Raw genomic sequence first — 18,349 nt, 5'->3', positions numbered from 1 at the left:
GGACACGGGGGCTCGGACAGAAGACGACACACTGACTGCCGGCTCCAGCTTAGCCGCAGAGCAGCCACAGAGACACAACCACAGCCAGCAGAAAGCAGTGTGAGTACGGCATGGAGAGAGGGAGAGGAGGAAGAAGAAGAGGAGAAGGTCAACGAGAACAGTGGATGGAGAAAATGCAAACAAGCAAACACAGAAGAGCATGAAGACATGACACAGTGATGGAGAGAAGATGTAGGATGAGGAGGAGAGGGTGATTCATGTGCAGAGACTAAATGTATTACATTAAAGCACTCAGGTTCTGTGAGCAGCTGCAGGACAAACACTGGACTCACTGGTCTGCAGGTTTAGAGGTTTGTCTGGTCTCCAGGTTTCAGGAGGACCGTCAGCTGATTCATTTAAACTTAAAAACATCTGATAATCAGTCCAAATCCTGCAGGACTAAACTGCTCTGACTTTCAGTCCTCTTTAGAACGAGGTGCTGAATGATCGACCATAGAGGTTTGAAATCTTTGTCATTACTCAAACTGTGAGATTGTAATCTGGGATGAGGATGTGCACAAAGACAGACAGGATCAAAGACAGGATCAAAGACAGGATCAAAGACAGGATCAAAGACAGGATCACAGACAGGATCAAAGACAGGATCAAAGACAGGATCACAGACAGGATCAAAGACAGGATCAAAGACAGGATCAAAGACAGGATCAAAGACAGGACATCACAAGTATGCAGGAGGACAGCGTGGAGATTTACAGGAGCACCGAAGATCCTCATCAGGCGTCTCTGAGCCTCCTCGGTGGGACTGAGCGGCGCCTCCTACAGGTCAAAGCAGCAACACATGGACACTGAGCCAACAGATATAAATGGAGCAGAGCGGTGACTGCACAGAGCACACACTAACATCTAACTCACTCCTTCACCAGGTGAAGCTACGACAGCACACTGCAACGGTTAGATTACTGTGGATCCAGTTAGTAAGACGTCCACCTCAAACAACATGCACGACAGAAAACCAAACCAGACGCCCACATCCAACTCTATTCAAAGAACTTTCTCAACACACAAACTGCTAGAAACCAAACCGAGCATGTGTAGGAATGAGCTCCACGCAAGTCAAGGTACAACAAAGAACCTGACAGATACTGGTGACAAAACAACAGGACTAATGAAGTCCTGTGTTTGGAGCAGTCTCCAAATGAACTCTTAAGTCTTTAATCAACTCTCTGCTTGTTTGGATGCTGATCCTGCGTCAGAAAAAGTGTTTCAGGCTTGCAAACGAGCGAGATCTTCAAACCTAAGAAATGCAACAACCTCTGAGGTTTCAACATGGACTCATGAGAAAGTACGCAAGTCCAGGAGGAAGCTTGAAGCTGGTACCTGAGCCCTACATCAACGCAGATAAATGAACAAAGAAAAAGGCCACTGCATTCAACATGAACATTAAGGTTCGCTCATCCTTCAAACTGACTTTCTTACAGGTACTAATTCAAACAAAAGCCATTAAGTTATTGAATATATATCACTAAGGTGTGTGGCATTCGAAGCATTACTCCTCTGTTGTTTTTCCTTAAGCTGTTGGTTGCAGTGAAAGCTGAGACCTGACACCTAAAGGGTACAGGACTTACCAAATCTGAAATGTCCTCTGGGAAATACCAAGCGTAAACACTTCATGAAGTCCAAAACTCAAACTTTGTTCTAGATTAGTTTGCATGTTTGGAAAACCAACACCCAAACTTCCACACAGATGATCTGAATCAGGTGAGTTCTGCTGGTGCTGAAAACCTGAGACCTAAACCTGACTGAGGTCTACATTCGCTTTGATGGGTTCATTGCCGTCCTGCACAGCGTTAGGTACCTTACTCTGTTCCTTTGCCTTGTGCTGCAGGGCATCAGCTTTAATCCCTCATGGACTAATAGAGACCAAAGCTCACAGGACTTAACAGCAAACAGACCAATCATCAGTTAGACTTCTTTCTAATGACTTTAACTTCGACTCCAGCTTAGATCATATATTCTACTCATCTCTCTTCCTTTGACGTGTAGTTTGCTCACGCTTCCTTCCAGTTAACCGTCTCACAGTAAGACATCAAACTCCAGTCTTCAGTTATTTCAAACATGCATCTCACAGCTCCATGCACTTTCCACACCAGGGTCCAGAATCTGGACCAAACGTGCAAAGTGTGCACACCGTACCTCTTGTTGACTCATGGCAGGTTGTGGAGCGGGAATGACGAGAGGGGGGAGAGACTTTGGACCAAGTCTGGGGCGGGGAGGGTCAGGGCTCACCGGGGTGGGAACAGGTTTGGGAGCCGGGGTGAAACGTGGTGGTGGAGACATGGGGGACTGTTTTGGTGGCACTGGGGTGGCAGAGGGAGGACTAACGGGGGTGATTTTGGTGGCAGATGCTGGTTTGGGTGCAGGTATGAATCCAGGAGGGGGAGACAGAGAAGAGGGCTTCGGAGGCGGGATGAAGCCGGCCACCGTTGGGAAAGATGAAGGTCTGGAATGAGCAGGTTTGGTGGATGCTGGCGCAGAGGGCTCAGGGGTTTTGCTCGCTTGTTTTACAGCCGCCACAGGAGATTTGAGGTCCCGTGTAGCTGGACCAGAACTAGCAGGTTTGGTAGACGTTGGCACGGAGGGCTCGGGGGTTTTGCTCGCTTGTTTTACGGCTGCCACAGGAGATTTGACGTCCTGTGTAGCAGGACCAGAACTGGCAGGTTTCTGATGGACCTCCTGTTGCTTTGGGACGGGTTTCTCCTCTTTCTTCTCCTCTGGCTCCACTTGTTCCTCTTTCTTCTCAGTTTTCTTCTCCAGCTCTAGTTTTTCTGGACGTTCATCCTTGCGTATTCGTGGGCGGGGCTCCCTCGTCCGACCTCTGACCATGAAGCTCGTCAATCCTCGAGAGAAGTCGTCTTTATCTTCTGTTTTGATGACGTCATGTTTGAAAGAGAACCCGGACATCATGGGGGCCTTGGGGGCCGCTGAAGGAGGAGCTTGCACTGGTTTCACCGGTTCAGAAACTGGCCGGGCGGCTTCAGGAGCTCTCTCTGGTGGTTGCGTCGGCACTGGGGCCTCGTCCTCTTCTCTAGGCAGGACCTTCCTGACCACACGTCGCACCACCTTTACGACCTTCTTCCGTGTCAGACCCTGGTCTTCTGTAGGATCCATGTGGTTGGTGTTTGAGGCTGGATGTTTTATGCTACCGTTAGCCGTACCGTTGGCCACGCTTTTGGAGATTATACCGTTCTGCTCCCGCTCACTGTTTGTAACTTGCTTTGGGATCACAGCAGCTTTTGGCGGTTCAGGACTCCTAAAGCGCTCAGCTTTATTTGTGGTGGGTTCAGGGCTCTTGAACCGCTCTGGTTTATTCGTGGTGGGTTCAGGGCTTTTGAACCGCTCTGGTTTATTCGTGGTGTGTTCAGGGCTTTTGAACCACTCCTTTTTATTCGTGGTAGGTTCAGGGCTTTTTAATCTCTCTGGTACTTTGACAGTTGGTCTTTCTCTAGGTGGGGAAGGACTCCTGACCCTGGTCCCTGACTCCGTAGAAGGAACTGGACTTTTTGACCGGAATAACCCCCTGCCAGGGTCTAGAGCTGGTACTGATTTGGCCCGGCTGAGTGACCCTTCACTTTCTGGCTACTCGAAGAGAGGAGAGAGAGGAGGTATGAGGACATGAACGATGAGCTGAAAGTAGGTATAGTCTTGATGTCCAACAATAACTCAAGACGAATAAGACAGAATAGTTTAAGTCAGGAAAATAAGTGTCCCTCCTTCATGTCCAGGCAACTTCTGGGTTAATTATTCACTCTTTCAATCACTATATATCTACATTCATTCGGTACCTTTTTGGTTTTGCTAATTACAGAAACTTGAACTACAAACATTATTTGACTGGCCAGCGAGCTGCATCGAAAGTTTAAAGAAACTATCCTTTAAAGGTCCCATATAATGAAAAACACATACACATACTTTAGTCAACCTCCAGCCTAGCAACTTTGAGACTGTGGAAGTTCCCTCCTGCTGTTCAGGGTCAAAGTCTGTATCGTATGTGTACTGTACTGGCGCAGGTTCTTCTGGAGCGCTCGCCATTTTTGTTTTGGTGTTTTTCCACCTTTGCACCCATTTGCACTCCCTCTCTAGACAACATTCAGGCAGCCAATCAGCGAAGTGCCTCATTATTGTTGCATCCCCACCCACTCAGATCATTACATGGATAATGAGGCTGCAGATCCTCCACAGGGGCTGAATTCAAGACCTTGATTGAAAGTCACTTAGGACATGTCATTAACCTAAATCACCATAATATGGGACCTTTAAGTAAATTAGCCTAATTTTGGAAGCACACGTATGAACCAGGTTGATCTTTAGTAACTCATACCAGAGATTTAATCAAACTCTTTGCATTAACACATTTCTAAGTAGTGTTTGTCTGCAGGAAACTTTAATAAAGACCTGGATACTTTGCAGACGCAAGACAGCTCCAACATGACTCTAACGACTACAAGTACGTGTGAACGAAAAGAAAGCTCTTAAAAAGAACAAGATTTACTCACACTTTTAGTCTCCGGATCATTCTCCTCTTTAATCTAAACATGTTGATATGAAAGGAACACAAGATCACAATCTTGACACCACATCAAATTGTCTTCCATCACACCATGCACGTTTCAAGGCATGCCAATCCCTTGCATCAACATAATCTAGATGAACTCTTTCTTCAGAGTGAAAAATCTGCCACGCTGCTGAAACAACCGAAAACAAAAGCTCTCTGGATTTAAAGTGCACTGGTCCGGCCGAACGCGTGGCGCAAAGTCAAAGCAAAGGGTTAACTTATCGTGTTTAGGATTTAGAGTGAAGCCATCAAAGTGTCTGAGTGTGATGTTAAAGCCCACACTGATCTACAGACACGTGTTAGTGTAAACTCTGGAACACCATGCAGGGTTGGAGGGGTAAAATGTCCAAATGAGACTTCCCTTTTGCTCCCAGAATGAAAAGCGAGATGAAAATGCCATGTTGTCTGATCTGCTGTCATGGGCTGAGATGGATCAGATCACAGGAGGAGGAGGAGAAGGAGGAAGAGGAGGAGGAAGAGGAGGGGGAGCTGGAGGGGGAAGAATGATGAGAACACAGAGACAGTTGAAAAGGATTATCAGCTCTTCAGGTGACAGAGATCAGGGAACTGTTGATTAAGACAGAGACACATGTTGAGGGAACACCATGAATATCACCGGCACTCTTTAGCTGGTCCAGAACACTGCAGCTGGAGTACTGACTAGAACCAGGAAGAGAGAACACACCTCTCCAGTGTTAGCTTCTCTACACTGACTCCTCCCCATAAAATCTAGACTAGAATTTAAAATCCTTCTTCTGACCTACAAAGCTCTTAATGATCAGAAACAATCATATCTTAAAGAGCTCATAGTGCCCTATTACCCCTCTAGAACACTACACTCCCAACATGCAGGTCTGCTGGTCCTACCTAAAGTCTCTAAAAGTAGTATGGGAGGTAGAACCTTCAGTTATCACGCCCCTCTCCTTTGGAATCATCTACCAGTCAGGGTCCAGGAGGCAGACACCCTCTCCACTTTTAAGAGTAGGCTTCAAACTTTCCTTTTTGATAAAGCTTATAGTTAGAGCTGGATCAGGCTTGGACCAGCTCTTAGTTATGCTGCTATAGGCTTAGACTGTTATAGATCAGACTTCTATAGGCTTAGACTGCTATAGGCTTAAACTACTATAGACTCATATTTCTATAGGCTTAGACTGCTATAGGCTTACATTACTGTAGACTCAGATTTCTACAGGCTTAGACTGATATGAGCTTAGACTGTTATAGGCTTAGACTGCTATAGAACAGACTTCTATAGGCTTAGACTACTATAAAGTATCTATCTATCAATCAATCTATCTATCTATCTCTCTATAGGCTTACACTGCTTAAGGCTCAGACTGATATGAGCTTAGACTTCTATAGGCTTAGACTGCTATAAAGTATCTATCTATCTATCTATCTCTCTATCTATAGGCTTACACTGCTTAGGGCTCAGACTGATATGAGCTTAGACTGTTATAGGCTTAGACTGCTATAGAACAGACTTCTATAGGCTTTGACTGCTATAGGCTTAGACTGCTATAGGCTTACATTACTATAGACTCAGATTTCTACAGGCTTAGACTGATATGAGCTTAGACTGTTATAGGCTTAGACTGCTATAGAACAGACTTCTATAGGCTTAGACTGCTATAGGCTAAGACTGCTATAGCCTTAGACTGCTATAGGCTTAGACTGCTATAGGCTTACATTACTATAGACTCAGATTTCTACAGGCTTAGACTGATATGAGCTTAGACTGTTATAGGCTTAGACTGCTATAGAACAGACTTCTATAGGCTTAGACTGCTATAGGCTAAGACTGCTATAGCCTTAGACTGCTATAGGCTTAGACTGCTATAGGCTTACATTACTATAGACTCAGATTTCTACAGGCTTAGACTGATATGAGCTTAGACTGTTATAGGCTTAGACTGCTATAGAACAGACTTCTATAGGCTTAGACTGCTATAAAGTATCTATCTATCTATCTATCTATCTATCTATCTATCTATCTATCTCTCTATCTATAGGCTTACACTGCTTAAGGCTCAGACTGATATGAGCTTAGACTGTTATAGACTTAGACTGCAGATCAAAACATAATCAACCTGTTGATTGAGAACCACCTGATGATGTCATGACAATGAACTTATGCAGAACAACATGTTGATGGATAGAGATACACATGGTGGACGTGAGGCAGAGGAGACAGGTGTTAGGAACAGGTGAGAGAGAGAGAGGACACTCTTCATCCTTCATAGAGTCTTAGGTTGTCAACATTAGCAGAGCTGCATGTTGGTGAAGAGATGAACATGGTTTGAATCAGATGATGAAAGATGAAAATATACATTATCACTCTGCAGCACTCCATGAAGCATTTGTAATCTCTTACAAAGTCTATAAATAAACTAATCTTTACATATAGGTCTCTTTAGTAAGAGGATCAAAATGCCAAATGCTTCCAGAGAGGGATGCAAACGTGTGGCAAGATCAACATTACAACTTCACTCATACTTCATGGTAAGTATGCATCCAGCCTTTGTCTATAGAAGCTCAGCATGAAGCCACACAGAGCGAGGAGCTGATCCGTTAAAGAGGAGCTCAAACTAAGACACAGACAGAACCTGCTCACCGTTACAGACGCCACTGAGACACAATGAAGTCACGTCACTGTGTAGCTGTATTTGTAATGTATTTCTACAGTATTCAAAGATCAAACATCAAGTCATTTTCAGATCACTGTACAGATTTATTAAAAGTGTGTATCTATAAATCCCTGATGTGTGTGTCTGATTATTAAACACGCTGAGGGTTTTATTCTGGAGGTTTGGAGCTACGGTTTTACTCAAGATCAACAAATCCTCTCCTCCCATTCAGGGATGCTGTGGCTCTGAAAACTTAACCCTCCTGAAGGTCTAAAACCAAGCGCCCCTGATTTAACCTCTCTGAGTATTTAGTGCAGGACTCAAAGACTCTGACTGGAGGTTTCTGACGCCCCTCCAGTTCCCTGCGTGTGGGACACAGTCCAGGTCTGGCTCTATCAGCGATCCCTGAATTAGCAGGCTGACTAAAGGGCTTATTTTTGGATTACAGGCTGGTACTGTAGGGGTGTGGGCCAGAAAGGCAGGCGAGACCAGGACAGGCTGCTGAAGTCACACATGACAAACATCTTGTTCATACTGAGCTGAGTGAAGGCTGAGGATGGACGACACTGAATTAAACACTCTCTGATAAACATGAAGTTTATAAATCAGATTTTAAAACTCTGTTTCTGTTTGTGTGTCTGAGGATGATCCAGCTCCAGCTGCTTCTGTTTGTTTTCTTACCTCTCCCTTTATGTACCTGTCTCTGTCTAACACACCTTTACATGTTAAACTTCCTCTTCTTTAAGCCCTGCCTTCATTAAACACGCTTTCAGACAGAGTTCTGATCCCTGGATTCCTCCAAGAGGATCAGTGAGTATTTAATATTCTGCTGCCGTTTCAGAGGTCGTGTATCTCTCTCTACCTGCACACGGACGAGATGTAAACACGCCGCTACCTTCCTCTGATGCAGTGACTTAAATCATACACAGAACCTGCAAAAATAACATCAAAATAAAACTAATGAGAGGAACAATGCAAGAAAATCCAAGAATAAAAACAGTCTGTAAACTGAGCCGATATTCATCCCAACACGGGACAAACAATAAAACATAGGCTGATGAAAAGTCCCCTCCAGCTGCCACTCAAAGAGAAGCATGTGAGTTTAAATGAACTTAGATTTCTAGTGTTTTAATTATTCATTGAATTTTGGAGATTCAAACATTGAGAAAATCTGGGCTGACGCTGTTTTCATGTTAAAAAGAACAATTTAGCCGGTTCTAAATCAAACTATTTATCTTCAAATATGCACAAGATTTATATTTATCTCTTCATTATTGTTCATTATTATTCTAATCATTGCTTTAACATCTATTTATTTATTTATTTATCTATTTATTTCTTGTATTCATCTGATCTTGTCAACACTACCTTATTTTTAACTTTTCTTTCCACTCTTACTTATTTGATTAATTTGACTGTATTGATTTGATTTTATTTTCAAGTATTTAATTTATAATAATGCCTTTTTTATTTTTACACTGGGATTGTTTTCTGTCTCTCTGTTATTTTGTGAAGCACTTTGGGCTGCATGTTTCTGTGTATGAAAGGTGCTCTATAAATATTTGCTGCTAATGCAGTCTGATGTTCAGTCTTGTTGTTTAAAGGCCCTGTGAGGAGTTTTGAACTGGCTGAGAAACAGACTGAAAATGATACTGGTGCCTCTTTATGACCTTCAATAGCAAACAAGACCATCAGCAACAACACTGACACCTTCTCTGTTGTCATTTTTAATGCCTGAAACCGCCCTGAGGGGGTAGGTGTCAGACCAGCTGATGGACATCTTGCTTCAGGAACAGCCTTTATTTGACTGTTTTCATGGAAAATAATCACATTGCCTGATAAAGTTCTTCACAGCAGCTTTAAATCATTGTGTGTCTTCTTATTTTTGTTTTAACCGGGATCTGATAAACAAACATTTGAAAACCCAAGTGTGTGTTTTAGTTTAGATTATTTCATTGTTTTTTATTATTTATTCTATTGTTAGAAGTTCCCCATGTGTGCCAGGGACTGGAATTAAACTGCATTATAAAAAAGAAACCGTGAACTCTGTTAAAGTGAATCATTACAGTAAGTTTGAGTGAGTCTAAACCAGTGGTGTCCAAACTTTTTTCAAAGAGGGCCACATATGATGTTGTCAGAATACCTCAGGGCCAGTGGATCCTACTGAGACTTAGGAATCATAAAAGTTATATATGAATTATCTATTTAATAATTATTTTACATTTTAACTCATTAATCAGTAACTAGGTAGTCCTCAGTTCTCCACAAGCCATGTAAACATTAGCAAACTTTATCTTCTTCTGGAGGATCAGGGTTGGGGCAATGTAGGAAAAATATTGTCTCCTTATTTTTCTATGGCAGGATCATGATCTGGATTTCATCACACTTCTTTTTCATGTTGTTTTTAAGACTTTCTGACCAGCAGACAACATTTTAAGAACACAATAATTCTTGTCCTGCATTCTAAACTATTTTTATGCACCAAATTTTGCCTTTTCTGCACAATTTCATAATTTTGATTTTTTTCTTGTAACCTCTTTTGTGTCTTCTGAACTTTTAGTGTTCATCAAGAACATTTTCACATCATGATAAAAACATTCATTTGAAAACCTGTCAGCTTTAAGAGTTCTTGTGTTTCTTCTTTATTGCCGTCTTGCAGAATTCCCAGAGCTTTGAATTTATAAAAGTAGTCCATATGAAGCTTTTTGAGACGTTTCTGGATTGACTTTAGTTTTGTGTGTGCGCTTGAAAGAAACTGCAAATGTACAGATGATTCAGATGTGATTAATTTCTGTGCTATAAATAACACAATTTTAGATGGAAGCTTGGGGCCATAAATAAATGGACCTTGGGCTGCGATTGGCCCCCCAGGCCGCATTTTGGACACCCCTGGTCTACACATTCAACAACAACCGCAGTGATAAATCACCACAAACATAAACAGAGCAATCATTCCGCCCATGCAGTTTCTTAGAACTCAATGTTTTTGCAGCTGATTTTATCTCCTTTCATTATTTAATTCATGCAACACAACAGGTATCAGACATCTGCTGTTGGACTGATATCTGTTATCAGGTCGATATCAGACTAAACTGACTCAACTGAGATATCGGTGCATCACTTTTATTTCTCCCTGAGTTAAAGATTAGTTTGAGAATCTTTAGTGAAGTCTGTCAGAGAGCTGACAGGGACTCTAAATTGACTTTAATCCTGAAAGCTTCTTCACAGGCTGCAGGTTTGTTTGTTAAAAGTATTCACCATGTGACCTGTGAGACTCTGCAGACCAAAAACTGTTCTTCTTAGCAAAAAGATTGAATCTGAATAAAACCTACGACTTCCTCCTGAGAGTTTCCTTTCCTGAATGTGACTCAAACTCCTACCTTTGGTTCCAACATCTTTAAAACCCGTGAAAACAATGATCAAAACTCAAAGACGGACTTCATCCTGACGCTCTGACACACAGCAGGTCTCACGTACTCAGTATCAGCTCAGGATGTGTCACAGATATCACACAGCAGCCTGCGGACAGTCTGAGAGGAATGCTCAGAGGCAACAGAGTTCATACGTCCACCGAGCAGGAAGCTCACACATGGCGTCCAACAGAAACAGGGACGAGCAGCTGCACTGATGCTGACGGCGAGGGGATCAGACCTGGTTTAAACCGGACCCCCGTCACAAACAAACAACGTGCATGATGTTATTCTGAAAGAAGACCATGACCAAACCAGAGTTGAATCCAGCAATCTGACGCTCCAAAATAAACAACATTAACATCTCCTGAGACCGGCACATGGTCAGATAAAGACCACACATGGATCCACTCAGGTCTGAGAGACTCTAACAGACACACCTGAGACCTGCAGGATTATCACAGGACTCTACAGAGAAGGTTTTGGGACTTTCTCTGACTACAGAGGCTGAAATTACGTTTTTAAAGTCTGCAGGAGTTAAAGATGTTCATGCTGTATGTTGTTTAAAATCGAATCTTTGGAATTTGATCAGAATATTTTGTTAAACTGAAGTATAAGAATGAACCAAACACAGCCTGGATCTGACAGAGTCTCCTGAACGTGTGAGACACACAGAGATTAAAAACAACTCAGCTGATGTCATTAAAGTTCAATCTGAAGCTGTGAGAGGTGTGTGAAAAGAAATGAAAACAATTACACTGATGAGTTTAATAAAGATCTCAGCGTCAACTCACGATCCAAAAACAGAGACGTGTAAACGCTGACGATGAGTCTGAATCACCTCGACATACTTAGATCATGTGCTCAAACACAAACACAGCTTCACCTGTCAGTCTGACAGAGATCATGAGTCTACATGAGACCAAAGAGACAGAAACTGAGTCTGAGTCCAGACCTGGATCCCTCACAGATAAGAACTCAATGACTCTCAGATAAAGACTACACCTCCCAGCAGCTTCCACACCGGCATGCGAACCTGTATCCTCCAGAACCTGCATGTGAACCGGATCTCTGTTCTGTGTATTAAATCCTCCTCTCTTCCAGGAAGTCAGACACCAAACTGTCAAAATAAGAGCTCAGCTGTTCCTTTGTTTAATTTATAAAATCTTTCTTTCATTTGGAAAATGAGTGGAGCTGCCCCCCTCAGCTAATTCTCTTCTAAAAATAGTCCCTGGGGCTGTGGAGCCTCGCCGCCCCACATGTCCCAGTCTGTCCCCAGCTCCTCGTAAAGCGTTACTTCAAGTCTCTGTACCTGTCAGGGGAGTAAATCCACCACTCTGGGGTCCAAAGAGTCCACACAGGTCGGAGAGGAGTTCAAAAAACAGTCCAAAGTGTAGGAGATCTGGTGGAGCGGTTCGAGTGGCACGGAATGGAGAGAGAGAGACGGGGCGAGCTGAGGAGGGGGAGCACTCTGATTGGACGGTTATTCCTGACAGAGACAGACGAGAGCTGTGGGGACAGCTGTTGTGATACGAAGGCGCTGAGTGGAGGTAAAAATAGGAAGCTCTGCTCTCCAGGCTGGACCCGGGTCTGCCATGAAACCCCCGACACCTCAGACACCCCAACCTCCCCCCCTCGCCTCCCCCTCCTCCCCCCTCTACGGAGAGACCAGCAGACACACACATGCTGCTGCAGCTGGTGTCATCTCAGCTGCTCCTGAGTGAGCATACAAGTGTGTGTGTGTGTGTGTGTGTGTGTGTGTGTGTGTGTGTGTGTGTGTGTGTGTGTGTGTTAGAGTGTGTGTGCAAACAGCTAACGGTCTGTTGGTATCAGTGAGAACATCCTGGGTGTGATTGTGGATCAGTGATTGGACCGTGTGTGGTTGACATGATGGTGCATTCAGGGACAGTAGATAAAAGTTGAATCTACAGCTGATAAACTTAACATCAAGTTTAATCCTGAAGCATTTTAAAAACAACAAACTCTGATCAAACTGCTCCAAAGTTCAAACCAATGCAGGAGCTCGAGCAGTGATGCTGCGTCCTGTTTAAATGTGACGTACCTGAACGCACCGTCCCCTCATCCTTCACCTGTTTAATCCCACATCAACGCACTGTCTCTCTTCTCCTTCTTCTCTCTCTCTCTTCTCTCCTCTAACACCTGCTCCAGTTAATAACCTCGCCTCTCTCAGGCGTTCTGCAGCTCTGAGAGTCGGTGGTGTTGTCTTCCTGTTTGAAACGGTCGTGTGCAGCCGAGAGGAAGAAGTCGGAGCGTTTAAAGGAAGAGCAGAGAAAAGCAGAAGCAGAGTTCAACGAGCGAGCAGAAATAAAAACTCGACCGGCACAGGAAGAAGAAGAAGAAGACCGACCCTCGAAACACAACCAAAGTGTGGTTTCTGAGTGTTCACGCAACACACACTGATGACTTCACAGATTCAGATTTACAAATACTAACCTTAAGCAAAGATACTCAGAGGTTTGTCATGGAGGAGGGAAGGAACCAGGATATACACATTTTAATGAGCTGGATTAAAATAAGTCCACTCTCTTCTTCCACATTAAATTCATTGTTCAAACTGCAACATCAAAGTCATTTGACAGACAGCTGCAGCTTTAATGTAAGGGCACAAAGCATGAGTGAAAGCTTCCACAGACAGAATGAGACTCGTGCATCAGCTCTGAAAACGTCCACACAAGCTGCCTCAACGTTTCTGTCACCTGTCCCCTAAAGCATCAGAGAAACGGTCAAAGACTGGTTTTAAATTAAATATAATATAAACATGGTTCAGTGATTGGATTTAGCATCTTTCCTCACACCCACATGAGGACACATGTACAGCCCCTGTACCTCGACCATCTGACCACAAGAGGGCGCCAGAGGAGCGAGGATGGAGCCACACAAAGCCTCCTTTCTTTCCCCGAGGCTGCCATGATATTCCAGAGAGGGAACGTCACAGAGGGATCAATAACACACTAACAGAGAGGACTGTGAGGGGGACAGGGGGACAGCTATAGTCCAGCTGACAGAGAGGACGAGGAAGAGGAAGAGGAGGGGGAGGAGGAGGAGGAGGGCTGGGCTGTGTTGGGAAACAGAGTGTAGCTTAAAGAAGAGGGTGGGGTAGGCAGCAGGGTGAGGACAGAAATGCAGTGATGTAACAGCGTGTTTAAGAGACAACAACTCTCATGAATGGAGAGGAAGTGTGTGACACGGGAAGGAGCTGCTTCAGAGCCGGCTGAGAGGAACACAGGAGAGAGAGAGACGAAGCATGAATAACCCTGAAGATATCCTGATAGACCTCAAACCAGAACACACAGAGACCGGAGCGTGCAGGGAGGAAGATTCAGACTCTATCACTCCACACGTCCGTCTGAAGAATCTGATTTAATGTCTGGATGGATGGAGAGTCAGAGGAAAGTGTGCAGACTTTTTAATGGAGCATTCCAGTTTGAAGTGTTATTTATATAAGATGGTTATGATTCACGAAGGTTTCACACTTTCATTAATATTTTCCAGGCAGGTCTGAAATGTTAAATCACTCCTTTAATGTCCTCGCCCTGCAGAGTCAGAAATAAGGATGAGATCTGGTTCTGTTAAAGCTCCTCAGAGGAGTTGAACTGATTATTAAACAGATTGGAACTAACACTGATGTTTCTTTATGATCTAAAAACACACACAAGAACATCAGCGTCTTACACATGCACATGATAAAATCAGGAGACAGAAGAGGTCTTTAGATCTCTTCTTAAAACCCATTTCTACAGACTTGCTTTTATGTGACTTAATCCTTCTAGACGCTTTTACTTCTATTGTATTAATATCTTTAGTTTTTAATCAAACTAATTCATTGTTTTAAATTTTATTTGATTATTTTATTTGATTATTTATTGTTTTAATTTACTTGGTCATATATTATTTTAATATTCCTAATTTATCCTTTTAACTACCTCTAATTTTCCTAATGTGATGTCATCACCTTACTCTGAAAACCTTTTATTATCCTTTTAATGCTTTTATTTATTTATCCATTTTTATTTATTTGTATTTATTTATTTTATTTACTTATCCATATTTATTTATTTCAATTTAGTTATTTATTTTATTAACTTATCCATATTTATTTGTATTTATTCATTTATTTTATTTAATTATCCATATTTATTGATTTGTATTTATTTATTTATTTTATGTATTTATCCATATTTATTTATTTGTATTTATCCATATTTATTTATTTGTATTTATTTATTTATTTTATTTACTTATCCATATTTATTTATTTGTATTTATTTATTTATTTTATTTATTTATCCATATGTATTTATTTGTATTTATTTATTTATTTTATTTACTTATCTATATTTATTTATTTGTATTTATTTATTTATTTTATTTATTTATCCATATTTATTTATTTGTATTTATTTATTTATTTTATTTATTTACCCATATGTATTTATTTGTATTTATTTATTTATTTTATTTACTTATCCATATTTATTTATTTGTATTTATTTATTTATTTACTTATCCATATTTATTTATTTGTATTTATTTATTTATTTTATTTATCCATATGTATTTATTTGTATTTATTTATTTATTTTATTTACTTATCCATATTTATTTATTTGTATTTATTTATTTATTTTATTTATTTATCCATATTTATTTATTTGTATTTATTTCTTTATTTTATTTACTTATCCATATTTATTTATTTGTATTTATTTCTTTATTTTATTTATTTATCCATATTTATTTATTTGTATTATTTCTTTATTTTATTTACTTATCCATATTTATTGATTTGTATTTATTTATTTATACCATTTACTTATCCATATTTATTTATTTGTATTTATTCATTTATTTTATTTACTTATTCATATCTATTTATTTGTATTTATTTATTTATACCATTTACTTGTCCATTTTTATTTTGTTATTTACTTATCCGTTTTATTTATTTATTTGTATTTATTCATTTTATTCATTCATCCTTGAAAAACCTCTTAAACAATGATTTATTGGTCTATTGTCACACCACTATTGACACAAACAGGAAGTTCCTCACAGAAGCTTAAAGGACACGCTCCTGCATTTTTCAGAAGTCTCTCAGGTTTGAGCTCACGGTCCTGTCACATCATCCAAACCCAGTTTAATACGAGGCAGAACCTGAGTGTGGATTTATTACACCACCTGATCCAGATGTGCTGAAGTGACAGACTTTAAACATGCATTCCATCAATGACATGTGACATTCCTCTAATGCAGCCTGCAGAACGTACTGTAATACTGTCTGCTGTCAGGGATCAGCAGATTACCTAAACACACACACACACACACACACACACACACACACACACACACACACACACACACACACACACACACAAATGCACACGCACACACACACACACACACACACACACACACACACTAAACACACGGATTAACCAAAATCCATTCAATCATATTTCCCCACTAACAGACCTGATTTCCTGACATGTGTCCGCGTGTTGACGTGATTGAACATGTTTCTGAAGGACACATTGATTCTCAGAGCTGACTGAGTGCCATCGCTCAGGAACACACACACACACCCCCCACCCCCAGCGTGCTCGCTGTCCCTGACTTCATTTAAGCTGCAATACACACACATTATAACACACAGAACTTCTGCTCTGTCTCCTCCTGACATCCACAGAGACCTGAGAGATCAGAGCCCGAACATCCAGACTCTAACAGGAAGGTCAGGAGATGTTTGTGTTGGATTCGTGCAGACTGAGACTTCAGGAGATAATGAAACACTCAGACATGCATGCTGCTGTAACCGTCATGGTGTGCACTTTGCTGCTTGGTCGACCTCTCGTACGGTCGTTTGCTGGAAGAGGAAACGCGACGGCAGATTTTCAGTGGCGGAACTTAAATATGTAAAATTTCTGCAGCATGCACACTGGTCCCAAAGTGATGGTTTCATACCCCTCCCCCAAAGACTACATCAGACTGAAGCTGGAAAAGATAGAGCTGGCAACTGTGTCTGACTCCTGGCAACATGTGTGTGTGTGTGTGTGTGTGTGTGTGTGTGTGTGTGTGTGTGTGTGTGTGTGTGTGTGTGTGTGTGTGTGTGTGTGTGTGTGTGTGTGTGTTTCATGCTTGAAGGAGCTCCGTCACGTCTCATGTGTGGTGCAGGGTGGCAGATGTAGGTCAGACGGGGTCCATGATGTCTTTGTGTCTAATGTGCACATGTGCTGCTTCAAGGGTAATATCCTGGCCTGCAAAAACACACACACACACACTCTCACACACAGACACACACACCCACTCTCACACACACACACACACACACAGACACACGCACAGACACACACTCCCTGCAGACTCTAAATCAATGTTCACGCTCTAAAAAGATGGTATGAAATAACATATTTCAGTCTCAGTTTGATGAACACTGCAGGAGGATGAAGATGATTTATATTTCTCTTCACGTGTCTGAATCAACATTTCAGTCTTCAACCAATCCTTCTAAAGACTGCTGACTCACTACAACGTGCATGGACTCCCCCGCAGAACTGCTGGGTCATGTTAAACACACGTATGTTCTCTATGCATGACATAACGCATACCATGAACACTGGAATCTGTCCGAGCATGTTTGCAGATGACGGGCGGCGCTGACTCTGAAGGATCTAACATCAGACTCTGACCCCAAACTCAGCGAGGTGCGAACGCAGAGAGCGTGAGGGACGGCTGTGATGAGTTGAACTTCTGATTTGTGTTGAGCGGTTTATTCTGCAGTGTTGGAGGACTAATCTGTGTGCATATCACGTTACTCCATTTACAAACGACGGTTTAATGTGCAAAAATTAATCCATAATGGAAGTGTGAACATGCAGTTTAAAGATTAATCTGTGCAAAAGATTAGAAGGGATTAATCCTTCAGATTTGAGCTGCAGCTGAGTCTAGTTTTCATTGTGGATTACTCCATCCTGTCAATTAGCTGTTGGATCCCAAAAACGAGGGATAATGGTGAAAATGTCGACCGGCATAAAGCCCAAGATAACTTTGGGAATTTAAACAACATGATACAAACATCTTCCTAAAACCTAAACCTGAAGAGCCCAGACTTCACAAAGTACAACACAGAGTCTAAACCTGAAGAGCCCAGACTTAACAAAGTACAACACAGAGTCTAAACCTGAAGAGCCCACACTTCACAAAGTACAACACAGAGTCTGAACCTGAAGAGCCCAGACTTCACAAAGTACAACACAGAGTCTAAACCTGAAGAGCCCAGACTTCACAAAGTACAACACAGAGTCTAAACCTGAAGAGCCCAGACTTCACAAAGTACAACACAGAGTCTAAACCTGAAGAGCCCAGACTTCACAAAGTACAACACAGAGTCTAAACCTGAAGAGCCCAGACTTCACAAGGTACAACACAGAGTCTAAACCTGAAGAGCCCAGACTTCACAAAGTACAACACAGAGTCTAAACCTGAAGAGCCCAGACTTCACAAAGTACAACACAGAGTCTAAACCTGAAGAGCCCAGACTTCACAAAGTACAACACAGAGTCTAAACCTGAAGAGCCCAGACTTCACAAAGTACAACACAGAGTCTAAACCTGAAGAGCCCAGACTTCAAAGTACAACACATAGTCTAAACCTGAAGAGCCCAGACTTCAAAGTACAACACA

The 18,349-nt window shown here is 41.9% G+C and overlaps 1 protein-coding gene across 5 annotated transcripts in view; it reads right to left on the bottom strand.

Moving 5' to 3' along the window:
* Positions 1-18,349, bottom strand: part of myo18ab (myosin XVIIIAb) — a 157,958-nt gene that overhangs the window by 100,882 nt on the left and 38,727 nt on the right. Inside the window, exon 1 of one of the 5 annotated variants that reach the window (XM_034701126.1) lies at positions 12,712-12,843. The exons of the other annotated variants lie outside the window; for them this stretch is intronic. Coding sequence (XP_034557017.1) covers positions 12,712-12,732 — 21 coding nt within the window. The 5' untranslated portion in view covers positions 12,733-12,843. Of the gene's footprint in view, positions 1-12,711; positions 12,844-18,349 lie in introns of those variants that run through there. 5 annotated transcript variants of the gene reach the window in all.

The sequence above is a fragment of the Notolabrus celidotus genome, chromosome 14 (genome assembly GCF_009762535.1).
Source record: "Notolabrus celidotus isolate fNotCel1 chromosome 14, fNotCel1.pri, whole genome shotgun sequence".
In the NCBI taxonomy this organism is placed as follows: domain Eukaryota; kingdom Metazoa; phylum Chordata; class Actinopteri; order Labriformes; family Labridae; genus Notolabrus; species Notolabrus celidotus.
The sequence above is the reverse complement of the archived record's forward strand: the minus strand, read 5'-3'. Positions and strand labels throughout refer to the sequence as shown.